General features: G+C 42.9%; 1 protein-coding gene across 2 annotated transcripts in view; it reads left to right on the forward strand.

Moving 5' to 3' along the window:
* Nucleotides 1–7: 7 nt before the first annotated feature.
* Nucleotides 8–14,127, forward strand: part of frmd5a (FERM domain containing 5a) — a gene marked incomplete at both ends in the record, with an annotated part of 294,584 nt that continues 280,464 nt past the window's right edge. For both annotated transcript variants that reach the window (XM_084334982.1, XM_084334983.1), the window contains one exon: nt 8–109. In XM_084334982.1, the coding sequence (XP_084191108.1) occupies nt 8–109 (102 nt within the window). The remainder of the gene's footprint in view (nt 110–14,127) is intronic.

Here is a 14,127-nt window from a genome sequence, read left to right on the forward strand (position 1 = left end):
TGAGAAGATGTTGAGCCGATTTATGAGTGGCAGCATCAGGAATCTTGAGAGAGAATACAACTGCACCGTCAGACTCCTGGATGATACGGAATATACGTGCACAATTCAGGTTAGTCACCTGTGCCATATTCTTCAACAACAGTTTGTGTTGTAGAACATAGTGCTGCAATTGTCTCTGACCTGGCGGAAAGCATTGGCACAGCAAGTGCCTGCAGGTCCCGCGACTGATATCTGTCATTGTGCAGCTTTGCATGCTGTGAGGACGTTTCCTTTCGCTATTTCACGGCTGAATTATACCTAAATGTAGATAATTATATATACACCTGCACGCTGCACCTTGCAACACGAGTCTGGATGCTTTCATTCGCTGCCTGTAACCCACCACCCCGAGCCGAGGATATGTCAGTATCAAAGTTACGGTTGAAAGGGTTCAAAAAATGCACCCCGGATAGAGTGAAACGGCATTTAGCTTGCATTAGTTATTTAACGTGTCACGCTTTGATTGTCACTGTGTATACCGTTGTGTTTGCAGGGTTATCGCTTGTACTGAAGGCGACAGGCTCATAGATTTAGAAGATTTAAGATGTGAATAAAAAAAAGTGGGATCCATAGCATGGTTGCTATACCTAGCTGACATGAATAATGAAGGGTCACTAGATAGGCATATAGTTTACAAGCACATAAAGTGTTGGAGCTCATATCATTTTGCCATTGTCTGGAACATCAATAATGCACTCAGTCAGGGGTATCCTATTCCTCTATTGGGGAAACAGACCATACTGTTTGGTTACAGCATTGTATGGTTTCCCACCGGCCCCAACAGTGTCAGCCCTTACAGAAAACGTTCTGTATCTTTCAGTAGTTTGATGGGATTTCCAGTTCTACCCTGGTAGTGGCCATTGTATAAATAAACTACTATGGTAAAAGTCATGGATTGTCATGGTGCCATGTTTGTACCTAAATTATACCATGGTATAATACAACTTAAACAATGGTATGTGGCGTAGGTTTTTGGTTGCTACCATGATGTAGTCATCAAAACACGTATTGAAATACCATGATACTCTTTACAAGGGAAGATACTGATGCAGGACAAATTATTTGATAAATGTTAATTTTTTTTGTAGTTTATCCTCACAGACCAGCAGATCTTTACTTCAGTAGAGAAAAGTGATAGTTTCACATCAGAAGGGTAAATACAAGGCTTGGCCCGAGCTGTTTCTTTTGTCTGTCTTTGACAAGTCTTCCTTTGATGGTGCCTCAGTTTTATCTTCAGGCTCTGATACAACCTGCGTAAGAGAAGGTTCCATCAGTATCAATTACAGGACGTTTGTTTTCCTCCTCTGAAGTTGTGGGACGAGTCGTCTCCTGGACTGCAGGAATCCCTGGAGGTTCCTCTCACCGCTCCTCAACACGCAGACATATCAAACCCCTCATTGACACACACTGAGCGAACATCTAAAGGTTTTGTGACATTTGTGTGCTGCGATGAAACAGTAAAGCGATATTTACAATCACTGCTGCCTTTGACACCGGCTCCAGCAGATGGAACTGATCCAGAGTTCCCTCGCAGAGAGATATGGGATAGTAGATGCTAGGACATTACAATAACAATAGTAATAATCAAGGGACGTAGGTTTGTGTTCAACATTGGGGGGGGACACTGTAAGCGGGGGTCCTGGTTGGTCCTCCCCCTGGAAATCCTGAGCGTCAAACACTTCTGGTGTACTTATGAGAGGCACGTCTACCAGCTTGAGATGGTACGGTACTGTAGGGATGTCTGAGCTTGTTGGTTAATATGGTAAGAAGGATATATCAACGTTTTGACCCCCTTATTTTTTACCTCCTTTAGGGAGGTGGTTGTCTTTCATATTAGCTATATAGCTAATAATGAGCTATTATTCTTTGAGGGGGACACATTTACCTCTTCTCAATAGTGAGGGGGACAAGCCCCCTGTAACCCCCCCACAAGCTATGCCTATGGTAATAATAAACAACAACAAAAAACATATCTAATACATTAGATCAGAACATAAATCAGGACATTAAATAGGCCTTCTCGTAAAAGACGTGTTTTAAGACGAGATTCAAAATGAGCCGGAGAGCCAGCAGCTAAACCGAGCTCATCGGGCAGAACATTCCAGGGCCAGGTGAACATAGAGGAACGTGCTGGCGTGCTGCTCGGCTTGTAAACAGACCTGTACTCCTGCTAGAGAGCCGAGCTGGAGGTGTGCCAGGGGACTGAAGCTGGCAGGTGTGCCGTATGCAGCAGTGTCGTGTGGCTTCGTGTTGGCTGACGTCAGCGCAGGGTGGTGGACGGAGGGGAAGGGACGGAGCAGGGTCTGTCTGGCGTCCTCTCGTGTCTCATAAGAATCAGGTTTATTCGCCCAAGTATTGCCTATACCTGACCGTGCGTACAATACATTACATTTACATCTAGTCATTTAGCTGACACTTTTATGGTCAGCAGGAAAGGTACAATTCTTTCAGCTGAGTAACAATGTTCATCAAACAGTGTTGAAACCTGGGCGCTGCAGTGTTGAGTGCATCGTAGTAAAAAGACATATAGTAGGTAGTAATATAGGCAAGAAGAATTATTTAGTGGAAAAGTGCATGATAGTAAGTATGAAGTATGAAGGTTCGTGTTTCTTTTAGGCTTCAGGGCGGGTTGCTCGCATAAAAAATAAAAAAATAAAACGACGCCTGTCTAGAATGATGTTAAAAAGAAGCGTTGGAGGTGTTTGTGCAAAGGCAGCGGAACGAGAAATAAGCTGTGGGAAGATGTCACTGCTGCACAGAACCTACACAGTCTTTTGTAAGAGGCTGAATATACACCGTCTAACCCAGTCCCATCGAGCAAACTAGTAGGCCTCTTCGCCTGACTAGCCGCACCGGCGCTGAGCCAGAGAGCGCGCATTCCACCTCTACCAGTAGCTCTATCCGTCCCACCTCTACCGGTAGCTCTAGCTGTCCTCTACCGGTAGCTCTACCGGTAGCTCTAGCTGTCCCACCTCTACCGGTAGCTCTAGCTGTCCTCTACCAGTAGCTCTATCCGTCCCACCTCTACCAGTAGCTCTATCCGTCCCACCTCTACCGGTAGCTCTAGCTGTCCTCTACCAGTAGCTCTATCCGTCCCACCTCTACCAGTAGCTCTATCCGTCCCACCTCTACCAGTAGCTCTAGCCGTCCCACCTCTACCGGTAGCTCTAGCTGTCCTCTACCAGTAGCTCTATCCGTCCCACCTCTACCGGTAGCTCTATCCGTCCCACCTCTACCGGTAGCTCTATCCGTCCCACCTCTACCGGTAGCTCTATCCGTCCCACCTCTACCGGTAGCTCTATCCGTCCCACCTCTACCGGTAGCTCTATCCGTCCCACCGCTACCGGTAGCTCTAGCCGTCCCATCGCTACCGGTAGCTCTATCCGTCCCACCGCTACCGGTAGCTCTAGCCGTCCTCTACTTGTAGCTCTAGCCGGCCTCTACTTGTAGCTCTAGATGTCCCACCTCTACCGGTAGCTCTAGCCATCCTCTACCTTTGTATTTTTTTTTTTTTATATTATTTTTTAAACAAACATATAAACAAACATGACAACACACGATAAGATATACAAGCATTAATTAACAGTGCATATCCAATGAAATCACCATTTAGTTAAATGTCTTATACAGGATATACCCCTAATACCTGTTATCTAGTACCCTACACACATATGCTCTAGCTCGTACCCCCCCCTCCCGGACCCCCCATTGGATAATCCATCCATTATAACTTGTTCCTACCAGACACTACCTTTATATGCTAGCTTTTATTCTCTCCACCACTTCTAACCACATTGTCATTTTGGATTCATTGAGACCCAAAATTCTTGCTGTAGATATTTCTTGATAAATCACATCGAGATATGTAAGAATCCAGACCTTCCGGCAAATTTTTTCCGGTTGAAACCATCGTGATGCTATCAGCTTTTTAGCCACTGTGATACCAGATAAAACCAATCTCTTTAGCTGTGGATGTACTGCACACTCAAAGACATCATTCAGCAGTAATACAGAGGGGTGTACAGGTATATTCAGAGTTAAGAGATTTGATAATTGTTGGGTCACTTGCAGGGACCGAAACTAAAGCCCGCCGCCCGCCAGGGGCAGTCAGTTTTTACCGTTGGCGCTTGACACTTAGAGGGCTGCCCGCCGTGTGACGTGTAATCAATCAAGTTCATAACGATACTCTTATTTTGAAAATCTGTGCGGGTCTCATTTCCGCCCCAAGCGCATCTCCAGTCATAATATCGATGGCTCTGGCAGTTAGCAACAATTAGGTTCGTATGATACTCTTATTTTGAAATAAACTGTGGCAACGAGTCATATCCGCCCAGCCCTGCAGCGGGATACTATTGGCTAAGGGCTTCTGCTCGCAGTGCTCATGTCAACACAGGCAGTCTGCTCTAGAAGAGCGGACCTCCGTTACTGTTTAAACAATGACCCAGTCAACTATTCACTTTTAGTTTAATACATGACGAGGCATTGTCTAACGGTATCTAGCTGGCTAGCTACTGATAGCTGCTGATATCAACAAATGCTCCAGCAATAGTCGAGTGCGTAATACCTCCGTTCCCTCGTTAGCTCGCGTTAGCTAGCTCACGTTAGTCGATCTGTCCCAGTAAACTAAATTGTCTTAACGTTATCTACCGGGCTAGCAGTAGCTACAGATAGCTCCTGATATCAATGTCTTATAACATTGATTGAATGCGTATTCTAGCTGAGGGCATGTTGAATGTGATTTGACACAAGAACAGTAACGTTATAAATGGGTCCAGCTGCATCGCCGGAGAATCCTTGCATGCTGAATGTAGGGTCTAGCTTAGGGCTGGGCGATATGACGATATTATATCAATATCGGGTACAGTTCATTAACGATACACTTTTTAAACGTATCGTGGATATCGTGATGTTTTGCCCAAGAGGATTGTGTCGCGTCAATCTGGTCCACACGTTGAAACTTTTGAACAGCGCCACCCCACACACACACTACTGCATCAAAGTTACTACTTATGATAACAAAGGCATTCGTTTTGTGGCATTAACGTTATATAGTTACTAGGGCTGTCAGTTTATCGCGTTAATTAGATTAATTAATTACACAGCAAATTATCGCGTTATGAAAATTAACTCAAAATTAATTACAATTTTTTTTTTTTTTTTTATATAATTTTTTTTTTATCTCGTTCATTCCATAAGAACGTAGAATACACATTACAGACCTTTTTTTTATATGGTCCATTTGCATGTTCTTGGTATCTGATTCTAGGGACATCTATGGATCTCAGGGAATGTATTCCCAGTGTCAGAAATACTGTGTCTGTTACTAGGCTTGAGTAAATTGTAATGAACCAAATGAGAATATCAATAAACATTTTTTTTATCTTTGACTGTGAATAACGCTATGCTCAAATTGACCAGACCTGAAAAATCTAAGCAAATTAATAGATGGAAGATGATTAAACAGAAGGTTTTGTAGATACAGTACTGAATTCTGCCATCCGGACACATGCAATTTGAATATGATTATAGAATATAGAATATCAGGCATAAAATGGTTATGCGATTAAAATGCGATTAATTAGATTAATTAATTACAAATCCTGTAATTAATTAGATTAATTTTTTTAATCGCCTGACAGCACTAATAGTTACACATTCAATAACATCAGTGTATTTACATAGCAACGTCCGAGGTCGACCTAGATATAGCAAGCATTAGTCGTTCATATCTCAGCCCGTGCTGACTCAGTTGTGCCCATTCTGCGGTCTGTTAATAAAGTTTTCAATCAGACAGATGTATGGAAAGGCTTTTATTATAACATCCGTTGCAGTAAAATCATTATGCCTCCAGTCGTTTAGTCATCCTGCGTAGCTAAAAGCTAAACGTCGGCCGCGGGGAGCTAGTACTGCTACCATTGTTGTTGTCATTGAGCTCTCCAATGGCGTAAGTAAAAAAATAATCCGCGCTTGCCGATTGGTGCTAAGAACAGCAGGGCGGGTGCAAGCGGTGTGACGTAATTGGCAGACTCGACTGTCAATCAAAATTATTCTGTTTGCCGTCTGATGAATGAAAACGTTATTAACAGATTGCAGCATGGTACAATACAGTACAGCTCAATACAAGACTGGAGGATGCAGACCAGAGAGAGACTTTTGTCTTGTTTACATCAGGGTCCCCCATTTTCAATTCATCATATTTCATATCTAAATCATATAATATCTCATTGCTAAATATATGCAATATATAATCTAATAATCCAATAATCTAAATCTAATATATAATATAAAAATGCTAAATGCATGGGTATTTTATTTTGTCTTTAATGTTAGCTTGCAAACTCAAATACTGTCTTGGTAAGCCTCATAATGAATTGTTTGGGGAAAAAAAGAAAAACATCGTGATGCGTATCGTGTATCGCCGAAAGGTCAGAAAATATCGTGATATCATATTTAGGCCATATCGCCCAGCCCTAGTCTAGCTGAATATAGGGTCTAGCTGCAGGGCCGGAGAATCCTTGCTGGAGCTGGAGGCTACTCAAGTATACACACACAGACAGTGGAGCTGTTTGCAGATAGCAAGCATTTTGACTTATTGCGTGGTGGCGATGTCTCGCAGATAATACAACTACAAGTATGATTATATAATATATATTTTATTTAAATTTTTTTTTTATATAAAATATATATATATATTTTTTTAATAAAAAAAAAATTTGGCAGGTAAGAAATATGCTTGGCGGGTAGACTCTTCCCATCTACCCGCCACTGGCCGGTGAGTCAAAAAGTTAATTTCGCTCCCTGGTCACTTCTTTCCAGAATATCTTAACTGGTGGGCAGTCCCAGTGCATAAATGTCCCCTCGTCCCCATTTGTACATAAGGAGCATTTGGGGACTTGTTTAAGACCCATTTTGTTCAGTCTTATAGGAGTTAAGTATGTCCTGTGAATATAGTTAAGATTGATTTGTTGATGGTCCGGGTTCCTTGATGCAAGTCGAACATTTGCCCAGGCTTCTTGCCAGTCAAAATCTATCTCCAGGTCTGGTATATCCCTTCTCCAGACTGAGTCTAGATGGAGGGTTTCATATGAGGATGTTAGTAATTGATGATAAAAATCTGAAACAAAACCTCTCGATGTCTCTTTCATAGAAGAATTTGTGGTATCTGTGGTGTACAATTGGTATCCTTCAAACATGCCAATAACTGTGCGTAAAAATAATATGTGGACTTGGTGAGATAATTTTTTTTGCATAAATTATATTACATCATAACTACATAGCCAACCTCTACTTGTAGCTCTATCCGTCCCACCTCTACCGGTAGCTCTATCCGTCCCACCTCTACCGGTAGCTCTAGATGTCCCACCTCTACCGGTAGCTCTAGACGTCCCACCTCTACCGGTAGCTCTAGACGTCCTCTACTTGTAGCTCTAGACGTCCCACCTCTACCGGTAGCTCTAGACGTCCTCTACTTGTAGCTCTAGACGTCCTCTACTTGTAGCTCTAGACGTCCTCTACTTGTAGCTCTAGACGTCCTCTACTTGTAGCTCTAGACGTCCTCTACCGGTAGCTCTAGCCGGCCTCTACCGGTAGCTCTAGCCGACCTCTACTTGTAGCTCTAGCTGTCCCACCGCTACCGGTAGCTCTAGCCGTCCCACCTCTACCGGTAGCTCTAGCCATCCTCTACTTGTAGCTCTAGCCGTCCCACCTCTACCGGTAGCTCTAGCCGTCCCACCTCTACCGGTAGCTCTAGCCGTCCTTTACTTGTAGCTCTAGCCGTCCCATCTCTACCGGTAGCTCTAGACGTCCTCTACTTGTAGCTCTAGCCGTCCCACCTCTACCGGTAGCTCTAGCCGTCCTCTACTTGTAGCTCTAGCCGTCCCATCTCTACCGGTAGCTCTAGACATCCTCTACTTGTAGCTCTAGCCGTCCCATCTCTACCGGTAGCTCTAGCCGTCCCCTTCCTTCCATGCTGCCAGCAGCCTGATTTCCCGGAATTCCAGGACACCAAGGCTGGGGAGAGAGAGAGCAGTAAAAGGCATAACTAGGTCATTCTCTCTCTCTCTTTCTCTCTTTCTTTCTCTCTCTTTCTCTTCTCCCTCACCCTTGTGTTCATATCCTGTTCCCACAATGCGTCAAGGTTCAGTCCCCGCCGGACCTGTTTCCATTACACTCTGATCTTCTCCCTAAACTGTTTAATGGCTCCAAATTCAGCATTGCCCCTGGCTTGAGCTGCCCTCCTTCCTGCGACACCCAATCAGGAGGACCCAACAGTTTCTTTGGTCCCGCCTACCCCCTGTTCAATTAAGTATTATCTTCCGAAACAAGCGTCTAAAGTGGAAATAACAAAAACAAGGATGTGCACCAAACCAGGGCACAAAGAGTGAAAGAGACTCTTTCAAGCGAAGGGCGGAAAGCGTTTCTCTCATCTTTTTAAAGCACAGGCATGACCTTAAGCTTTACTCCCCGTGAATTATGGAATTCTCTATATTCGTGGGATGAGGAAGTGATCATCATCATCATTATCATCATCATCATCCTCATCATCATATAGGCCTGCAGTTCTAGCTCTGGTCCCTGTCGTCCTCTTGTGCCTCAGGCCTCATCCTCTCTCTCTTTCTCTCTCTCTCTCTCTCTCTCTCTCTCTCTCTCTCTCTCTCTCTCTCTCTCTCTCTCTCTCTCTCTCTCTCTCTCTCTCTCTCTCTCTCTCTCTCTCTCTCTCTCTCTCTCTCTCTCTCTCTCTCTCTCTCTCTCTCTCTCTCTCTGTCAAAGCTCCTCACATCTCCAGGTCACATCTGAAGAGCTGAAAGGCCTTGTTAGGAGGGCAGGGTTTATGATAATATTATTCATAGTTTGCGTCCCACACCCTGGGCACAGACTCTTTGAACCCCCCCCCCCCCCCCCCGCTGGCAGGAGGCTGCGGTCTCGTCGGAACCAAGACTGGCTTCCTCCCGTCTGACCTCAGCTGACCTCTTCAACAAGACTGTGTGTGTGTGTGTGTTAACCCTTACACATTCCCTGACCTCTACTTTATATTCTATTTTATTCTTATTTCTACTGGTAGTCATGGTACATTTACATTACAGTTTGTCATTTAGCTGACACTTTTATCCAAAGAGACTTACAAGTTCTGTACAACAGGTCAGCAGGAAGGGTACAACTCTAGAAGCCGAGTAACAATGTTCATCAAGTGGGTTTTTTAGTCGTTGGTCGGGTTTCGGCTGTCCTAACTCTGGTGGGAAGTTCGTTTCACCATTGTGGTGGAAATAAAAGAGTTCTGATGGTTTCATAACCGCTACTGTATTTTCCGAGATACTCTAGTCTATATAGTGGGGGGAAAAATGATTATTGTCCATCATAACCATACCTAGTAGTAAGCGTCTTTTTGTGAATGGCATTGCTCTGTTTTCGGATTAAAGGATAAATTCAGAATTTCTAACCCCTGGCCCCATTTCCTACTTACTGTACCAATGATGATGTTGATCGGTGGAGTCCTTTCTCAGCACAATCCAAGCTGTTCCTGAGGAGAACACTACTTCAGGTACTTCATAATGGAAAAGGTCACTTTAAAGAAAAAAATAAAACATAACTATGTTTTTGTATAGTTAGTATAGCTGGGATAGTTTAGTTATATATAACTGTATATTGTGTATATAGGACTCATTACCTTTTAATTCGTAAGCTTAGAATTTTATCTTAGTACTTTTTATCATGTCTATTTTATTATCTATTCTATTTTATTCTATTATTATTTGTATTTTTGCACAATCAAGGCGGGCATGGCCACCTTCATTTCACTATAATGTCTTCATCTTGTGTATGTATGTGACGAATAAACCTCTTGAATCTTGAATCTAATGGATACCTGCAGCTTGTGCCGGGGGAGAGATTGTGCTGAGAAAGAACTCTACCAATCAAGTTGCTAAATTGTAAATAAGGGCTTGGGGTCCAAACCCTTAAATTAAATTAACTCTATTAATGAACTGTAATGCTCTTTTGTGATGTGTAATGAAAACGCAGTGCGTTTGTTGAGCTCATGAAGCTAAACTCCCGTCAGGTATGTTATTGATGAGCCTCGGACCTCACAACTCAGCTCCTATGTTCTCCGTCCTATAGGTGTTGTCCCTCCCTCACCTTCATCTGTACTTCACACAGGAGCCACACGAGACGCTTTTGTTGTTGTGTGTGTGTGTGTGTCCTCAATGCTAATGGTTCCTCAGGATCCCGTTGTAATTGAGCTTCAATGTCATGTTATTGTTCAAATATAACAGTGTAAAATGGATTGCGTGTGGTGAGAGCGAGGGGGAAGAGGGGGAGAGGAGGTGGTGGGGTGGCGTGGCGTGGCGGGTGGGAAACGTTGATTATCCCTGAAAGCGTTGTGTGGCTTTTTTAAGAAGCTTTGTTTTCTTTTTTTTTACTGTAATATAATGAGAGTAGGATGTGCATTAGTCTCATATCTATATCTATCCACATCTGTCTGTACTTACCTGCACATAATCCTTTTACATATCTGTAGATACTATCCTGTATATATATCTGTATCCCTTACCTACTAGTATGATAGTATGACTATATCACTGTACATATTAATACTACAACTCTGTACACGTATACATCTGATTAGCGCTACATCCAGTAGTACTAATTTGTATATTTACCCAGTTAAAGTTTAGTTTAATCACCTGTACATTGTAAATTACTATTGCACTTTACTGTTACATTTGCACTCTGGTTGGATGCCAAACATTTCGTTATGCTGTATAATGACAATACATTTTAATCGAATCAGTCTCATCAGTAGTCTGAGTCTCATGAACTGCATTAGTCCTGCCTTCTGCGATAATTTCCCCAAGAACTGTTTCTGGCTTAGCGGTGATGTTACCAAATTCAATGAATTAACTTGAGGGTAAAAGCTGAGAAATGGCAACATTTTACACATTTAATTAGTTATGCGTTTGTGAACGGCTTCGTGAACTGTGGTGTGGCCTGGTCTGTCCTCACATGCAGAGCTAATTATAGCTTGCATCCTGTCAACCTATGATTGGCCTTGGTGTTTCTAATAGTTCTAATAGCTGTTTTGTCTGGACGGCTGTAGGGGTGTTTAGTCTCATTCAAAACAAGGGGGGTTTGGTGTGAATTCTGTGTGTTGAGAGAGAGAGAAATCACACTGGACTACGTGTCGGCTACCCCACCGCATGGGGTTAGAGTAATGGAAATCTCTGTGTTACATTTACATTTAGTCATTAAGTTGAACGCTTTTATCCAAAGCGACTTACAAGTTCTGTACGACAAGTCAGCAGGAAGGGTACGACTCTTTCAGCTGAGTAACAATGTTCATCAAAGTGTTGAAACTTGAGTGCTGCAGTGTTGAGTGCACAGTAGTAGAGATGTTATGTTTTTATGACTAAACACAGTAGGGCATTTGACTGAAATTGTCATAGTGAGTCCTTCAAGTCATTGTCATAGTGAGTCCTTATTACTTGTTTACAAGATCAAGTAATAAGCCAAATTAATATTTTATAATTCTCATATATCAAAACATAGCTAACCATTGTTTTTCCATTTTATCTTATTGGGAGGGTAAACCCTTTGCGAGCAGGGTTCTCCCAGGACCTTGTAGCCTTAAAAAACAGCCAGTATGCCGTGACATTGTATTCACAATGCCGTGACCCGGATTCGAACCTGGGTTGCTGCGGCCACAACGCAGAGTACTAACCACTATACGATCACGGCGAGCTACCGGGGCTGGTACAGGGAAAGGGTTAAAATATTTATACTCAAAATTAGATTTTTCTGCTTTAATTCTGAAATTGGCTTTATTCTTTGGTAGTGTTAATGATTCTGAACCAGTATGCAGGCTATAGACTACCTCCATGGCAATCCCCAGACAAACCACCTGAAATAAATAGCCTACCATCTTTCCCAATAAATTTTTATGGAGTAGTTCCACATTTTTACATGCTGACTATACATATTATTTTGGATACAAACTCAAACAACCACCAGGCTGAGTAGGCACACCTCATGGGCCTAGGTTACATTCACGTCCAAATAGGCCTGACCTGATGGGTAATAGGTGACATAAGCATATGCAGGCCATTGTGAGTTATGCTCATCAGACATGGTGTTACACTTTAAGAGACACTGTTAATTTAAATTACAATCCAGAAACAGTGCTGTCCGCCTGTAGGGTAAACCTGATATATACTAGAACTCTTATGACATACATTTAGTCATTTAGCTGACGCTTTCATCCAAAGCGACTTAAAAGTTCTGTACGACAAGTCAGCAGGAAGGGCCCAACTCTTTCAGCTGAGTAACAATGTTCATCAAAGTGTTGAAACTTGAGTGCTGCAGTGTTGAGTGCATAGTAGTAGAGATTGTGTGTTTATGACTAAACACAGTAGGGTATTCAATTTGACTGAAATTGTCATAGTGAGTCTGTCAAGTCATAGTCATTGTCATAGTGAGTCCTTATTACTTGTTTACAAGATCGAGTTCTAAGCCAAGTTAATACATTTTATAATTCTCATATATCAAAACATAGCTAACCATTGAACCCATTGAGTTTATCTTATTGGGAGGGGAAACCCTTGTGAGCAGGGTTCTCCCAGGACCTTCTAGCTGTGAGGTGACAGCGTTAACCATTACACCACCGTGCCGCCTAAAAAAACAGCCTGTATGCCGTGACATTGTATTCGCAATACCGTGACCCGGATTCGAACTCGGGTTGCTGCGGCCACAACGCAGAGTAGGGTGGACGGTAAACGGTATACGGTATAAACGGTATGAATTTGCGCTACGGTATGGATTTTGACTATACCTTGTCCTTGTTACCGTTAGAGCAACTCTAAAGTAGCAATGACGTAACCACAGTGTGAAGGGAGGGGGCTGCTAGGAGTGGAGCTAACGTTAGCTTGCTGAGGCAGGGCTCTACAGTGCGACTATTTCACTCGCATTTGCCCCTAAAAATAGATATGTGCTAACTGGAAACAATTGTCATTTCATAATAGACACGGAACAGAGCGGACCTTCAATTCTAGAAGCAAACTCTTCAGCCCTGCGTTGCACACATCTGTGACAACTTCTCTCGCGAGTTGCGCAGTTTTCTATGTGTAATGTAAACTCTGCGATGGATCCAATGGTCTAACATGCTTTGCATCCTCGCCATTCTGGAATGCCCACATCGCGCAAAAATCTTAAGTAATGTTAACTGTTGATGTAGCCTCAGAAAGCTAACGTTAGCTCCACTCCTAGCAGCCTGTTGATGTAGCTACCCACTTTCAAAACCTCTCTCAAGGGACACCTACGGGAGACTGCAATTCAACACTGGCCCCTGTAAATATCCTAACCCAACCCCCTCCAATGTACAGTCATTTACCTAGTATGGTTTTGTCAATAGTCCAATGTACAATTTTGTTTGTTTGTACAGTGTCTCCCCCCCCCCCCTCAATGTACAGTTTTGCTTGTTTATACAGTGTGCCCCCCCCAACCACCTCCAATGTAAATTACCCAGTATGGTTGTCAATATCCCAATGTACCCAACCCCCCCCACCCAACCTCCTCCAATGTACAGTTTCTACGTCAAATGTATATACTCCCTTTTCTTGACTCCTTCTGTATCACAAACAGTACTGTATTTGCAAATCTGGTATGTCATAAATGTATAGATGTAGCAGTACTGACTATCTGTATGTCATGTATGTCATATATGTCCTGATGAATTGAAAATGGGGGACCCTGATGTAAACAAGACGAAAGTCTTCCTCTGGTCTGCATCCCCTTAACAATTGTGTGTATTGAGCTGTACTGTATTGTACCCATTCTGCAATCTGTTAATAAAGTTTTCAATCAATCAATCAATCAATAGCCTCAGCAAGCTAACGTTGGCTCCACTCCTATAGCAGCCGTATCTCTCTCTCTCTCTCTCTCTCTCTCTCTCTCTCTCTCTCTCTCTCTCTCTCTCTCTCTCTCTCTCTCTCTCTCTCTCTCTCTCTCTCTCTCTCTCTCTCTCTCTCTCTCTCTCTCTCTCTCTCTCTCTCTCTCTGCTAACAATCCTGATTCGATTCTTTATGGACATTAGCTATAGTA

Source organism: Notolepis coatsorum (genome assembly GCF_963971535.1).
Source record: "Notolepis coatsorum genome assembly, chromosome: 18".
In the NCBI taxonomy this organism is placed as follows: Eukaryota; Metazoa; Chordata; class Actinopteri; order Aulopiformes; family Paralepididae; genus Notolepis; species Notolepis coatsorum.